At 41.0% G+C, this 14,992-nt stretch overlaps 2 protein-coding genes across 5 annotated transcripts in view; both read right to left on the bottom strand.

The window, feature by feature from the left end:
• Nucleotides 1-1,578, bottom strand: part of LOC126945862 (uncharacterized) — a 37,969-nt gene extending 36,391 nt beyond the window's left edge. The window contains exons 1-2 of the mRNA XM_050775874.1: nt 1,501-1,578; nt 833-950 (exon numbers count right to left, since the gene is read on the bottom strand). Coding sequence (XP_050631831.1) covers nt 833-950; nt 1,501-1,578 — 196 coding nt within the window. The remainder of the gene's footprint in view (nt 1-832; nt 951-1,500) is intronic.
• Nucleotides 1,579-5,374: 3,796 nt separating this feature from the next.
• Nucleotides 5,375-14,992, bottom strand: part of MID2 (midline 2) — a 101,204-nt gene continuing 91,586 nt past the window's right edge. For all 4 annotated transcript variants that reach the window (XM_050777394.1, XM_050777393.1, XM_050777391.1 and 1 more), the window contains exons 8-10: nt 12,481-12,642; nt 10,682-10,889; nt 5,375-10,314 (exon numbers count right to left, since the gene is read on the bottom strand). In XM_050777394.1, coding sequence (XP_050633351.1) covers nt 9,912-10,314; nt 10,682-10,889; nt 12,481-12,642 — 773 coding nt within the window. In that variant the 3' untranslated portion in view covers nt 5,375-9,911. The remainder of the gene's footprint in view (nt 10,315-10,681; nt 10,890-12,480; nt 12,643-14,992) is intronic.

Raw genomic sequence — 14,992 nt, 5'->3', positions numbered from 1 at the left:
GTCTTACTCTGGGCAGTGATCCCATTTTACACTCCCCACTCTGCTGGCACCATGTCCAACAGGGGCAGCAAACCTAGCCTCAAAGCCACACCAACCCAAGGACAGCGGCTGTTCCATTTCTTCTCTCACAGAATCAAAAGACACAATGGCGGATATCAACGTAATCTCTTTGGGTCTCTCCCCGTTTAAAACCATAATCTAGGATCTACAGATGACCATCAGTGGGTTCACGAACCCTCTGTGCTTACATGCAAATCATGGGCATTTTTTTTAAAAGAGGTGGTCAATTGGTCAATCGTTTTCTTTATTTTCAAACGGTGCCATGTGCATCCTACCGCCCACCTCAAGAAAAACAAACAGGTTAAGAATCCTAACTTAAAGCTCTGTCAGCAAGAGCTTCTAGGCCATTTTTACTCTCAGATACGCATGCATCCGGCTCCTGCCGTCCGTCGACCTTCCTTCCTGCTCTCCCCTCCCCACCACGCACGCAACCACCAAGCACGCGCCCCAAACGCACGCACCCCCCATGCACGTATCCCCACGTACGGACCCCCACGCACGCACGCACGCACGCCACGCGCACGCATATATATTATTAATAAATCTATATCCCCTCACGCACACCTCCACATGCACACGCACGCACATCCCCCAAGGGCTTCTCCATGTCACCAGTCGCACACTCCCACGTCCGCATCTGTGTAAATCACATCTTCGCATCTCCCCCACACATCTCCACAAGCACACAAGCATTCCCGCACGCGCGCACCTCCCCACGTACACACCTCTCTACACCCTTTCATACACACTCATGCCTTCTCACTACACGTACCAGCCCACTTGCACGCGCTTGCACTCTCCACATGCACCGCTCGGAGCTTTTCCCCCTCTCTCCTCCCAATGGCTGGCTTCTGGAGCCGACCTTTCCACGCCCCCAAGCTTCGCGGCAGCTAGGTCCCTCCCTAGCGCGCTGAGCTCACCGCGCCGGAGCCGGTCGCAGCCACACAGGCCCGTCCGACTGGGCCACAGCTTCCCACCTCACATCCCAGGAGACACCAGGCGGAGCGTGGCACCTTCCACGCGCGGCTCGAGGGAACTCCCAGGATTTCCCGTCCTTCCGAATTCGGGGGGGTCAGGGGACTGCGGGGAGGCGTTTCTCATCCTCGCTGGGGAAAGCGCTCACCTGATGCCCAAAGTCAGTTTGCTCTTCCTCTACCTCCTGCCGGGGGGAAGGGATTCCAAGAGAAAGCCAAGGTCTTTGGGGCGGAGAAGGGGAAATGACTCAGAGAGGAGGCGGCCCAGAGGGAGGGGCTAGTCTGGAAAGGGAGGGCAATGGAGTGCCGGAGGGAAAGGGGAGAAAAAAAGAGGATGGGAAAATCGCGTCGGAGGCAGTTTTGGGGGTGTCTAGCAAAGACCTGGAAGGCCTTCTCGGTTAACCCTGACTTCAAGAGCTGCTGCACTGGGTCATTTATTTCCTCAGTGCTGGGCCTTAAACTTTACCTGATACCCAAAACAGCCATGGCTAAGACCCTTGGCTAGCAGCTCACCAGGCATATAGGAATCTGCAGGTCTGGGCATGGGCGCAGAGATTGATTAACTCTTCATGTTCGAGGGAGTCAATAATAGTCTTAACCTTATAGGATTGCTGGGAGGATTGAGTGAATCACTGCAGCTCAAGTGCTTGGCATAGTGCCAGGCACACTGTAGGCAACCAATGATAGCGCCTATGATTCAAAAAGTCTTCATTCCTTGATACTCTGTCTTCCCTCTAGATTATGAGTCTCATGAGGACAGGGATTATGTATCTTATTCATCACCGAACTCCAGCACCTGCCTCAAAGAGACTATCAATAAAATATTTGTTGAATGAGTGAATAAATGAATGGCAGAATGATAACTTGGAGTGGTGGCTGTACCAGGACTCTCTCTTCTGCCTTTTAAGGGATGTATTTGTGGCACTTTGGTTTGGGAAGACCATAATTGGAGAAGGTGGCACACAGGATCCCTGTTAGTTGCTATATCAAGTGACCTCCTCTGGCCTTGGGAAGTAGAATATCTTTGGCAATTCCCTGCGTGTACACATTGAAGACTCTCAGATGGCTGACCTGAAATTTGAAACAGAGACACCACTAGCTAAAACAGTATTTGCATTTTGTACAGTTATCAAGCAGGATTGGGGAGAGGGCTGAAGCAGAAAGCTCAAAAGTAATGGTGGCAGAGTATTGGCAAGGGAGGTTCAAGTGAAGTGAAGTGTGTAAGGGGAAGGATAGTCACCCCAAAAGGGATTCTGATGATGGTCCTAAAGTAACAGTAATGTCATCCACTTCTCTGTCCCAGTCCCGATGATCTGCCCTCATGTCCCAATATTCTTGAGGTAGGTATGCACATCAGGCTCCTGTCACTACATTCACTAAATTTGCATTTATGGTAATTCATACTGTTAGGGCTAGAAGGGACCTTAGAAGTTACCCGTACTCTTTAATTCCTAGTTGAAAAACTAAGAGCCAGAGATAGCAAAGGACCCAGGCCTTGGAATTCTCTGGCCTTGGTACTGAATCTTTCAGAGATTGAATTTATTTTATATCCTAATTATGCATTTAATCTCTGCCCCATCCCCATCCCCACCCCCAACTCCCAAAATACTGAGAAAAATGAAAGGACGTGAATGGAAGGTCAGCAGAAGGGAAGAAGAGAAGAGGTACTTCAAAAGACCCTGACTTTGCTTCCTTTTGCTTTCCCCTGAGGAAGTTACCTGGCCCTTCAACTAGTCTCTGTATGAGAATGGCTCTACTCTAGCACCCTAGCCACTTGGCAATATCTACAATGATCCCTCGAGAAAAGGCTTGAAGCACAGCTAATCTGAGTCTTGGCAGAATGCCTGTGATCCTTCCAGAGCACAAGGGACGGTAGGCCTGAGAGGAGCTGCTTCAAGATAATTTCCCACTTGCCTCCTTATCTCCCTTGGCAAGCTTCATGAGACAGATTTTCATTGCCTGCCACCTCTCAGGTATGTCTGATGAGGTACAAGACTTCCTGACCCACTTCCCTCAGAATAGAGCTACAGACTATAAAGCCACTTAAATGCAGTCTATAATTGGCTTCTTAGCAGTGAGGTATCCCACAAGTAATTTGGAAGTCTTCTGGTCCCTTGTGTTTCAGTGTCATCCTTTTTGTTGTTTGGGACAAGGACCATTTGGAGCTGGAAACTTTGACTGTGTTTCGTTTCACTGTGTAAATAATAAACTGTTTGAATCTAAAAGTGATTCCTTGTATCTTTACCTACTAAATCAGTCAGGCCTTGGACTTGGACTTGCCATATGTGCTTGACAGCTGCTTACTGTGAATTTCACATTTTTGGGTCATCTCATGACCCTCTCTTATCACTGAGGGAGTTACGTCAAACAAAGAGGTGTTGATCATAGTAGCTTTTTCGTATCACTATACATCAAAGGGAAAATCAGCCCAAATTCAATTTCCTGGGACTTTTAATCTGCCTGGAAGAGTAGCAGATCCTCTTTGTATACTGTGTGCAAGGCCAGCCCTTGTGCTCTAGAAGGATCACAGGCATTGTGCTAAGTGAGACTCAGTTGTCATCTATATCCCCTTTGAAAGAGCCCTCTTGGTCCAAAATATTAATATTTCCCCTGGCAGGGGCTTAGCCTGCCAAGGCATTGTCGGCTGACCCTGCTAAACTGGAAAGTCTGAAGCTTGCCCTCTCTAACTTGTCAGTCCCAAGTCAGACAACAAAAACATTTTCCCTGGAAGGTTCTTGTTAACATTTCTTGTTTTCTGAGAAACAATATCTTGTTTTCTGTGTGAATTTTGCCCACATTCCTCCATTAGCACATTATTGGTGGCTAATTTATTAATTCTTCTAATTGTTTCCTTTGAAGGAACCTGGCCTTAAAGAATAATGGAAAGAAGCAGTCATGGGAATCCTGGACCAGGAATATGTGCCTGAGAGGGATTATACACGTGGTGCTGGTGAGTTCACCCAACTTCACAGTGTATGAGGTGGCCTACTTGTCATTCTGCTTATCAGATTCTAATTCTATTCAACCAGCATTTACTAAGCACATACTATGTACAAGTCTCCATGCTAGATCTTGGTAAGAGCTTCCACTTGCACTCCAGTGTCTCTAGCAAATGCTCCCTCTGTCAACTACCACTATTAACTCATTGAGTTCATAGATGTAAAACTATCTGAGAAGCAGTATTGAATTGGGTACTCCATTGTAAATGTTGGGAGTATTTTTCATCTTAATATCCCACCACAGAAGTGAGAAGAGTACTAGGAACAGAACTAGTGGTTAATAACTGCTCTTGAATGACCCGACAAGATCAGTCGCAATTGTAATTTTTGTGTTGTGCCCAACAGTATAGGAAAACCAGCTTGATCTTCCATTCCTGGAAATTCACGGTGGAGGAGAGTCATTCTCATTAGCTGTCATGCTATATACATTTCTAATAACCTTGTAACAACCTATTTGGTCTCTGTTACTCCTAACCATCGTAACTGAGACCTCCTCCCTCTGAACTACAGGCTCAGATTCTCTGAAACTCTGGGACCAATTCTATTCTCAGATAGCGAAGCATAAAGAATCCCGTATCTGCCCGGTTCTGGCACATTAAATGGAGATGGCCTTTCCAAACATCATCACACACACACAAAAATATTAAAATCTTAGCTATGGGTAATAGCCCTATATTTGGTATTTGCCTAGGTTGCTCTTCAATTAAACCATTAAACACACAATGTTCCAAATTCTTTTCTCCTTTATATTTTACTCCTCTTACCTTTGGGCTGTAGTTCTTATAGGCCCCTGGTCTGATGACCTGTTTCAAGTCACTTCTCTAGCTGCCACCCTTGACTGCCCTGCTTCATTCACTTCATATCGCATGATCCCTTTTAGTCTTAGTGCCACTACAAATCTGATTAAGATATGCCCAATTCCAGCCCTGAGGGACTTCCTAGCTTCCTCCCAGTCTCCTCCTGCGGGCCAGTTGTTTTAACAGTAAGTCAGCTCACTTGCTTCTGGTGCTACCCTAATTTTAATCAATGGGTTCCAGCACTGGGATTTTATTTGTTCTTTGATTCTCACCTTCTGCTCCAATCTCTAAAACTGAATGTGTCATGTTTCCTTGAACCCTATAGCTTCATTTCTTTGGTCTTCTTGACCACATCATGCTCCTGAAATCAAAGTCTTCTTGATTGAATTTTGAGCTCCAGATCCCCTGGGTCCTTTCTGTCCAGATCACTACCTATTATATGATCCTTGGTTTCCCCTAGTCACTTACTGAATTCCAGAAGAATTCATGGCTATCTTCCTTTTAGTCCTCCCCCAATTAAACTCCAGCGAGAGACAACCAAGAATTCATGAATACATATATATTTATTTAATTCATAATATAGCATTTCGGATGGACTGGGATATTGTAGAGAGGGATGAGGCTGTGTAATCCACAGATGCTCATATTTCTGTCACTAGCAGAGACACTGTTGGTCCAGAGCTCCCAATACAAACAGTCGTGGGGTAAAGCATTTGATAAAAAATAGTCCAACAATAGTCTAATAAATAGTCTAGCCAATAACAACAACACAGCATATGTCTGAAGCTGGCAGACTACACCATAAAAGGCAGTTTGCCTGACCTGATGGCAATCAGTTTGGCCAACCTGTAATACACAGCCAAATACAGCCATTGGTTCCAAGGCTGCAGTTGGCTTCAGGAGATAGAAATAACTGTAGGAGTGGTTCTTACCTACCTGCCTGACATTCTCCATTCCTTGGAGGAAGGGGTATCAAATATTTGAGTTTATTCAAAAGTCTATCCATGGATTGCTCCATCTTGGTAGTCATATATAAATATGTAAACCATGGAAGTTTAGAAAATTCACCTAGTGTGTTTTAGCCAAAAAGAACGGATAAGTGATTTTGCTGCAATCTGAATTTCACTGCATCCAAAGATACACATTGAACTGTATAATAAAAACACATCCAGAGGCAGTTACTCTTAATTACAAGTAACCAGAACCTCAACGTGGCATTAAAATTTCTTTCACACTCTCAAAACAGGTTTTACTTTATTTTTGATTATTTTTGTGCTTTCTTCAGTAAGACAATATAAAAAGTGGAAACAAGCATAAATTGCAGACATAAAATAATCTTCTGGTAGAAACGGTTGTGGAGAACAGGTTGAGTAGAGCAACAGCAACAAAAGCTTATGGAGTCATCTTCTTTGAAAATGTTAACTACAGGTCCTATTCTCTTTGTCCAGCTGGGTTTAGCTAGAGGTAGCCAATTACTTCTCTTAAGGTCCATGGCAGTGCCAGGATTCTATAAAAGTCAAGTTAACTGAAGTAAATATCTGGGGCCCATCACACCCCCACTGAGTACTTTGCCACCATGTTGTATCTTAGAAGTAATTTTTCACTGTTTGGCTCAGAAATTGGGACTTCAGAGTTAAACTTCATTGCTTACTCCAAACCCAGTTTAATTCTCCACTTTTCTAAGTAGGCTTAGCTCTGCGTGATTTTTGGCTATAACCAAAACGTTAATCCACCTTCAAAGAACAAAGTTTGACAAGATTGAAATGTTACTGAAAAGAATGGTGCCATATGCTCCAAAGACATTTCCCCAAGATAACTGCCAAAGAGTTTTTGAGGAGGACAATGATCATTTATTCTGTAGGAGCCTTGATACTTCTGCAAAATAGAATTAATACAGCTCAAATGGAGTAGTAGCCAAGCTTTTCTGGCCAGGAAGTAACAAACATCACTATGAACATGAGAGTACAAGAGGGAAACTTTCATAATTCAGTTTTTCATTGGTACATTCATTCAATAAACATTAGGCAAGCTAATGTTCCAGGCACTGTGCCAGGTATTAAAAATATAACAACAACAAAAGACACAGTCCTTCGCCTCAAGGTGTCCAGTCTAGTAGGGAAGATGATTATACATTAAAATTTTCTGTGCATCAAAATCATGAGGAGCTTGTCAAAAATGTAAATTCCTGCCTATGTTCTCAGATATTCTGGTTAAGTCAGGAGTGGGAATCCAAAATCAATTGTTTTGACAAACACTAAAGGTGATTCTAACATAGGTGGTGTGAGGACCATGCTTTGAAAAACACTGCTATACAATGTGATTATTGCTGAGAGAGGGGATGCTTGGGGTGTCATGGGATCTCCAAAGAGGGACACATCATCCAGTCTAGGGAATAGAGAGTTAGTCTGGTTGAGAGAGATAGAAGTGAGGAAAGGTAGTCCAAGATAGAGTCAAAAGTAGGGTGGGGAAATTAGAGCTTTGTCCCAGGGCACTAAAATATAAAAGACACCACAATAAGTGAACAGCTTTGGAGAGCAAAGGACAAGGCAAAGGAAATTGTTCTACTGGGATGGAGGTTGCATTTTCTGTACTTACAGCATTTTCACACTAATCCTTTAATTTAAGAAAAATTTCTGTTGTTTACTCTGGGCATTAAAACTGTTAATCATGTTTCTGCTGCAGGCCCAGAGAATAACTTGTATAAATAGTTAAACTTGGCTAGCTTAATCAATGTGAGGGGGAAGTGGCAAAAGATGAAGCTGTATAAACAAACAGGGACATGAAAAGCCAAACTCTAAAGAGTTGGGACCTTCTACTGGGTACTAAGGGAGCCAGTGAAAAGTTTTATGAAGGGGAAAAAAATCATTTTTTTGTTTAAGAATTTGGGGATAGGCCCTAGGGAAGAGACAAAGGTGACTGAGAAATGAAGGACACACATTTTAAAGCACTGCTACACTGTATTGGAGCTGGGGGTAGGGAAAGAGATTAATATTGATGGCACACTTAAGAAATGTCAAGTGCTGAGCTAGACAGTTTACATATGCTATCTTTTTTAACCTTAGAAACAGCCTTGTGAAGTAGACATTATTTTACAGAGGAGGAAACAGAGGCTCAGAGAAGTGAGGTACTTGTCCTAGGTCACAACACTAATAAATGGTAGAAAAACTAGGATCATTTTAATCCAAAGGTTATGAGCTTTCCACTACAGCAAGCTATTTACCAGCACTGATGAATTTTACTGAGGTTGCTCATTTCCTGATTAGCAGTAAGTACATATGGTCTTTAAAACCAAAAAAGATGACCTTGCTAGATTTATATTTTTGAGCCTTCCTTGTGTGTCTGCATCAGTCTTGCTTTCCACATTAAGTGAACAAACAATACATAACTGTTATTGGGGAGGATTATATACTTTGTTTCTTCCACAGAATAGTAAGCCATTGGCAGCAGGTAGAGCATTTTATTAGTATGTGCACTCCCATGGCAGTAGTTTGGTACTTGGCATCTAATAGTTTATTGAATGAATTAATAAATAAGCATGCACCAAACTAGGGGAAAGGAAGAGGGGAGTTTTGACATTTCAAGTCTCCAATCTGGGGAAGTTGTTACAGCTACCACTTTGTAATTTTATAGCAGTAATATTTTCACAAATACCAGGAGAACACTTCTGAAGCCATCTTAGCTCCTGGAAAGAAAAAGCTCTGGTTCTCTGACGTCCCCAGTCCCTTCAATGGAAATTTAAAAAAAAATCATAGACCACAAGGCTCCATTTCCTTCAACTATACTGGTCAGGACTGGGATGAAGTTTATGTCTGCATTTGCGTGGAGTGATTGGCTAAGACAATGAATACTGTAACCAAGATTGAAAAAGGAATGCTTATTTATCCCATTTAAGAAAACAAACTGTTTTCAGACATTCTTAAGTACTTCAGAAGTGTTTTATCTGAAAATGCAAGTACATTTATATGTGAATAGTTGGTGCATCAATAATACGCCATTTTTACTGATTAAGTAAAGTAGGTTCCTAAAGAGCCTTCACTCTGCAACTTTTTAAAAGCCTAATTCTCATAACTGTATGTACTTGGGAGTGGTAACTGTTTTTTAAATAGTCTATGACAGAATTTTTAACAATTCGGATGGCCATCCTCAAGTAGGTAGCATCACTTCTACCTGGATCAATTTTCTATCCAGCAACAGCATCTCTTGTGCAATCTTGTCTGCAAATCTCTCCTAATCCAATAGAGTTCTTCCCATTATCTATGTCATGGTTGCATGTGTATGTATGCATGACAAGAGGGAGGAGGGCAATGATGGATAGAGGGAGGAAAGAAATGTTGATTGATTTTGATGTTTCCTTTAGGGGACAAAAATGGATGGCGTAACTTATTTTCCCTTCCAGTATATTTCTCACTCAAAGGAGCAAATTAAAAAGTTTTTTGTTCTAGTTTGAGTTGGTGTTTGGGAAAAAAAAAAGTTTTTTTGTATATATAATATATAAAGTGAATATACATATACATACATATGCAAGTGAATATATATAAAGTACATATATATGTTCACTTTACATATTACATATACACATTCATGGTTTCCTAACAAAACCTTGATGATAGGTTTTCATCAAAAGTAAAATATAATATGTGATAATTTGACATCGTTCAAAATTCTACATGGCCAAACTGGCCAGTACTAGAAAGGCTGACCACCCCCCTCTTCTGGCTGGCTAGCCCCTTATTCAGGGCATCTTTCCACATTATTTAACTAGAATTATCCTAATTGCTTCCAATATAATTTATATTCCTAAATCACTGGGAATTTTTAATTCTCCAGTGACAACAGAGGCATTTTCTAAATTTTTCTCCAATGGCTTGAACGCAGACTACTCAGATAATTTGTTCTGAGAAACTCAATATATTAATTCAAATACAAGCTTTAATGCACAAAAATTAAATCTGCAGTATCTAGTTATTTTGGATGCTTCAAACAAACTTTATTTTGTATCTCATATATTGAACGCTAACTTAGGTGTAGGAGGGAAGAACTGCTGAACTAGAGAGCCGGTGAATTATATGCTCTCCTGAAACTTAATGACAGGTTTTCATCCCAGAAACATAAGGGGATTCTTGAGGCCTGCAGTTGCATTCCTGCCGCTCAGGGTAATCAATAAAATCTGGGGCAGGCAAGCCAGACAAGATCATTAGGGATTTGTTCCAGATTGTAAATGTTGGACAAACTGGAAGAATGAAGGTCACATCAAAAGTATGAAGATGGAGAGAGTTAGCTGGGTCATAGAAAGACAGCATATTGTTGTCATAATCCAGGAGGACACCCAGACGCTTCAACTGTGGGGGCACATCCACCAGCATTTCCTTGTTGTTATGTCTCACCACGAAGTTACTATTGCAGCGAGAGAAGACCCATGAGGAGGCATTCTTGCCAATCCATTCATTCTTTGGAGCTGATTTGTAGGCAATGCCAATTGCATACCTGTGAGACAGTGGAGAGGAGACAGAAATAAACATTTATGAATGATCTGAGTTGTGTTAGACACCATATATGATATATAACAAATAGGATACATGTTTATTCCTTAAGTAGTTTACACTTAGATGCATAATGCTGATATCACTAGAGCTTTAAAAAGTTAGCAATTAGAACAATGTGGCAATTTCTATCTCCTAGCCCAGTATATTTTCCATTATTTTATTAAAAATCTGGCAAATTTTTCTAGAGTGGTTTTCATCACATACCTTTTAACCTTGACTTATTGGTATTATGGTTGTGCTATAGAATTGAATCTCCTAGGAACCTAATGACAGAGGACAGAAGGAAAAGGAAAATGGGATCCACTTACCATGTTGAGGAACCCATGACCACCTCCCAGTAGTGGCAGCCACTGTCAATGAATATATTTCCTGCTGCCCCATAGCACCCTGTGCCACTAAACCTCTCTGGGGTATGGCTCTTCTTTAGAGAGCTTTCATCCTTCTCCATCTGCAATCCATCATTGGAGATCTTCAACTTCTTGTGAGTCATTTTGGGATCCAATTTAAAGGGTTGGCCTGAAAAACAAAGTAGAAAAAAAAAAAAAAAGAAAAAGCACAGTGAAGTATCTTAAAATTCTACCTTTTCCACCAGCATCATCACTGGCAGGGTATGCTTGATATCATGATCACTCTTGGTCCAGTGCAAGTTGGCTGCTGTTTAAATTTTATTAAGAAAAGAGGCCAGAAGCCAGAGTTTTCAATAAAGTAAGAATAAAGGTCAATCTCCCATAAAACGACCTTCATAAAGGCATTTATTTTCCCACTGTGGGAAAAAATGTGGATCTCTCCTAAAAGCAATTTGTGGGAAGTCATATTCCAAGCAAAAAGGAGCTAATAAGCTGTCCCCTGCATCATATATTATCAAAGTAAAAGGGAGTGCTCAAAGTTTCATGTTGCCAAATATGTTTTGTACTTTGCTTAATTTCAGTGGGTTGTTTGGGATTTGGGTAGATTTTAAGGGAAATAGTGTTATGATGTCTGAGGTGAGGGGAATTGATGAGGTAATTGCTGCTTGATGGCACAACCAGAAAACCCTGAGAACTCAGCAACTGGACAATTTGTTTTGCCCTATTACAATTGGGATGTAAATAACATATAATTAGGCAATTTTGTTAGAGCGACTGTTGCATCATCAATGATCAGAGAAAACATTTATTGTGTAGGATCATTCACAACAGAGAATTCTTTATAACAATATGACAAAAACATTGTTACTGAGGGACCAGTTGCTGGGTATGGCAAGAGATTTATTATATAGAATGCTTCTGTGACAGACACTGTTGGCTAACACATTACCCTTTCTCAACTTATTCTCTCTTACTCGCTTTCACTATAGAGGCCAGAAAAGCTAAATACTCAATCTCCCAGCCTCCCTTGCTGCTAGGGGCGGCTAAGAACATGGAAGCAGATGAAAGCAGAAGTCAGACAGAGCAGGGGAAACTTTTAGGAAAGTTTTGGTTTTCCAGATAAAAGGGATTATGTGTACCAACTCTTTCCTCTTTCCTTTCTTGAGAAGAAATATGACATCTGAAAGCTGCAGTGGCCATCTTGCAGCCGTGTGACTAGAAGCCAATGCACACAGGGAGAAACAGCCTGCATCTTTTATGACATCGCAGAGCAGCTGCACTAGCCCTGAACTGCCTACCTTCAAACTTCTTCCTATGTGCATGTGTAAGAGAGAAAATATATATCATTCATTTAAGCAATTAGCAAACGCTGTTTGTTAAGCTATGTTAGTTGCACTTTTTGTTATTTGCTGTCAAAAGCATTCTTAACAGATATGGCTTCTCTGTAGTAGGATTTTGCTAGATTATCACAAATAATGCTCTTTTATGCAATTGTCCCCCAAATATAAGGGGTGGATTGCAGAGAAAAATCTTCACTAACATCCTCCGAAGCTACCAGTCTTTTTGTGCATATCTCTGGGTCCACAAATCTTCCATGGGCACCAACACACTCCTTGCCCAAAGTACAAACTACAACAGTATAGCTCCTCTACCCAGTTCCACTGCTCCCCATGCACTGCTGTGGGTGCCTGGTCAGGCTGTGTACTCCCCTGGCGTGGAGAAGAAAATTGATCTTTCCTTTTGAAATTACCACAACATACTGTTTGTTTTTAGTCGGGTAGGTTCACTGTTCCGGCTACCGGCTTGGTTTATGGCTTTAACGATGAAGATGTAGCGAGTCCCGCTCTGGAGTCCATGCACTGTGTAATGGTTCTGTTTAATGTTGGGCACAATCATCCAGCTGTCTACTGAATTATACAGGCCTGTAAAATGGGGAAAGACAAGGACATTAGCCAGCAGGTAAGAGAGACAGAATGAAAAACACACTGAAAATTCATCAAAAGCCACCCCCTCAAAAGTGAATTCATTTTGTTTTCTTTTGAGTCTTAGAAGATGTAATGAGATGAACCAGGGCTTATGATTCCACTATTTCATTACTGCCACAGAACTAGGCTTAGGCCAGGCTCCTTGCTTCTGGCAATTGAATGCAACCACTAGCAGAAGTTAGGTTATTTCAATTTTTATTTTTTTGCCAGATAACACAGGAATGGCTACTATACAGAGTCACAGAATCATCACTCTTATTGAGTCTCTGGATATTTACTCCAAACGTCCACTCCTCTGACAGCTGAGTCTGGTCTTATATGGATGGAGCAATCCTGTGCAGAGCACGGAAACATGGAAACTCAGCCAAAGGGACACCTAGATACTGAATGTCCCTTATTTCACAAGTGGGAAACTAGGATTGAGAGAAGCAAAGTGACTTGCCCAAGGCCACAGATAGTTGGCGATGGTGCTGAGAGTAGAACCCTGGTATTTTTTAAATGGTAGCCCAGTGTTCTCTCTACTACATCACAGTTCATGGGGCAAACAAAAATGTTCTTTTGTCTCTGCAAGGTAGTGAGGCTCTCAGAGCTTACAATTCCACTCTCCTACTCCATCCTCACCCTTACTTCCCAAACTAGCTGGTCTCCACAGCACCATAGGGAAGCCAAAGAGATGACATGATAACCAAAGCAAGATATCATCTCCCCATTCTTTCTTACACAACACATTCTGTTGTGTGATTCCCATGTTCATTTTGGGTTGAGTGGTCCAAGAGCACATTGTTATCTGTAATCTTCCTCCCTTCCAAGTAAGGAAAGGGATCAGAGAACTAGGCTTCTGCTTTTGATGGATTTTAGACTGCAAATATTAATTTAAACAGGGGAAATGTACATAATTAAAACATATATCTGGCAAGCTTTCGATAAAAGAAAAACCAACATTCTAGTCTGCAGATTATCTAGACTTCTCGCTACTGTTACCTGCTTTTCAGTTAGTTTACCAGTTTTTAGCCATAGTTCTACTAGAGGGTAGAAAGAGAAGGGCAAGGAAAATAAGCAGTGAATTCAGTCATTTCTATGCAACTCCAGTACAAGATTTAGTGAGGCTGAAAATTGAAAATAATAAGTCATGAGTGTTTTGCAAGAGATCTGATCAAAGGTTTATAATTAATCTGAGGGGAAGTTGAAAAGTCTAAATTAAAACTAGTAAAAGAAACATAATGGAGGGCAAACAGATATGCTGGAGAAAGATGAAGAAGAATTGGTGGAGGTGCCCAGTGATTCTCATTAAAAGACAATATGGATTAAAAGGGTAGGAGCAATGTTTGAGGCCTTGCCTATGTTACCAATACACAGTATGAATCATAAGCTGCACATAAGATTTTAATACAAAGAGGAAAATATATAATCTCCAGATATACACCCAACAATACAAGGACAAACTTCACAATGAAGTACTATGCAGCTGTGAAAAAAGAATGAGGAAAAGATCTCTATGAACTGATATAGACTGATTTCAATGAAATTTTGTCAATTGAAAAAAGCAAATTCCAAAAGTATATACGTATATGTAGTATATATGCAGTACACTACTTTTTTGAGAGAAAGAAAAATAAGAAAACATGCATATATTTGCTTGGATTTACAAAGCAACAACAATAAAAACAGGAAAGATAAATAAAAAATTCATGAAGTTGATTATCCACAAGGGGTAGGGGGTGGAGGAACAGGATTAAAAAGATATGGGAGGAAATGACATTTCTCTGAATGTACCTTTTTGTATAGTATCCTCTTTGGGAAACACATTGTTTTACAAATTCAAAAAAATAAAATTAAATCAATACAGATGGGAAAAGTGGGGACTAAAACTGAAGGCAAACTGAAACAAACCTAACTGCATTTCAGATGAACAGCATAATTACACCAACATGGTGGGGGTGGGAGGAAAACCTCAAACAAATCCTGAAGTATTGTTAGCCAGTTTGTTTTTGTAGTTGCATGGACAAAGCAATTCAGAAACTATTTTAGATGTATTATGGGATTGAGCAAATGAGTACACGTGTTGATGTTGGGAGCCAGGGTTCATACTGTGGAAGAAGGAACATGCAAACACAGAATGGAGAAAGGCAGGAAAGAACCTGTGGGGATGGACTGGAATTTAAGGTATTGATGTAAACTCATGACTCCTAAAATATACATATGTTTATGTGCACATAAATAAAGTATGTATGCATGTATATTATATGTGGGTGCACATGCTTACATATATGGATGTTTGTGTGTATAT

This window comes from Macaca thibetana, chromosome X, assembly GCF_024542745.1.
Source record: "Macaca thibetana thibetana isolate TM-01 chromosome X, ASM2454274v1, whole genome shotgun sequence".
NCBI classification, from domain to species: domain Eukaryota; kingdom Metazoa; phylum Chordata; class Mammalia; order Primates; family Cercopithecidae; genus Macaca; species Macaca thibetana.
This window is presented reverse-complemented; position numbering and strand designations above follow the sequence as displayed.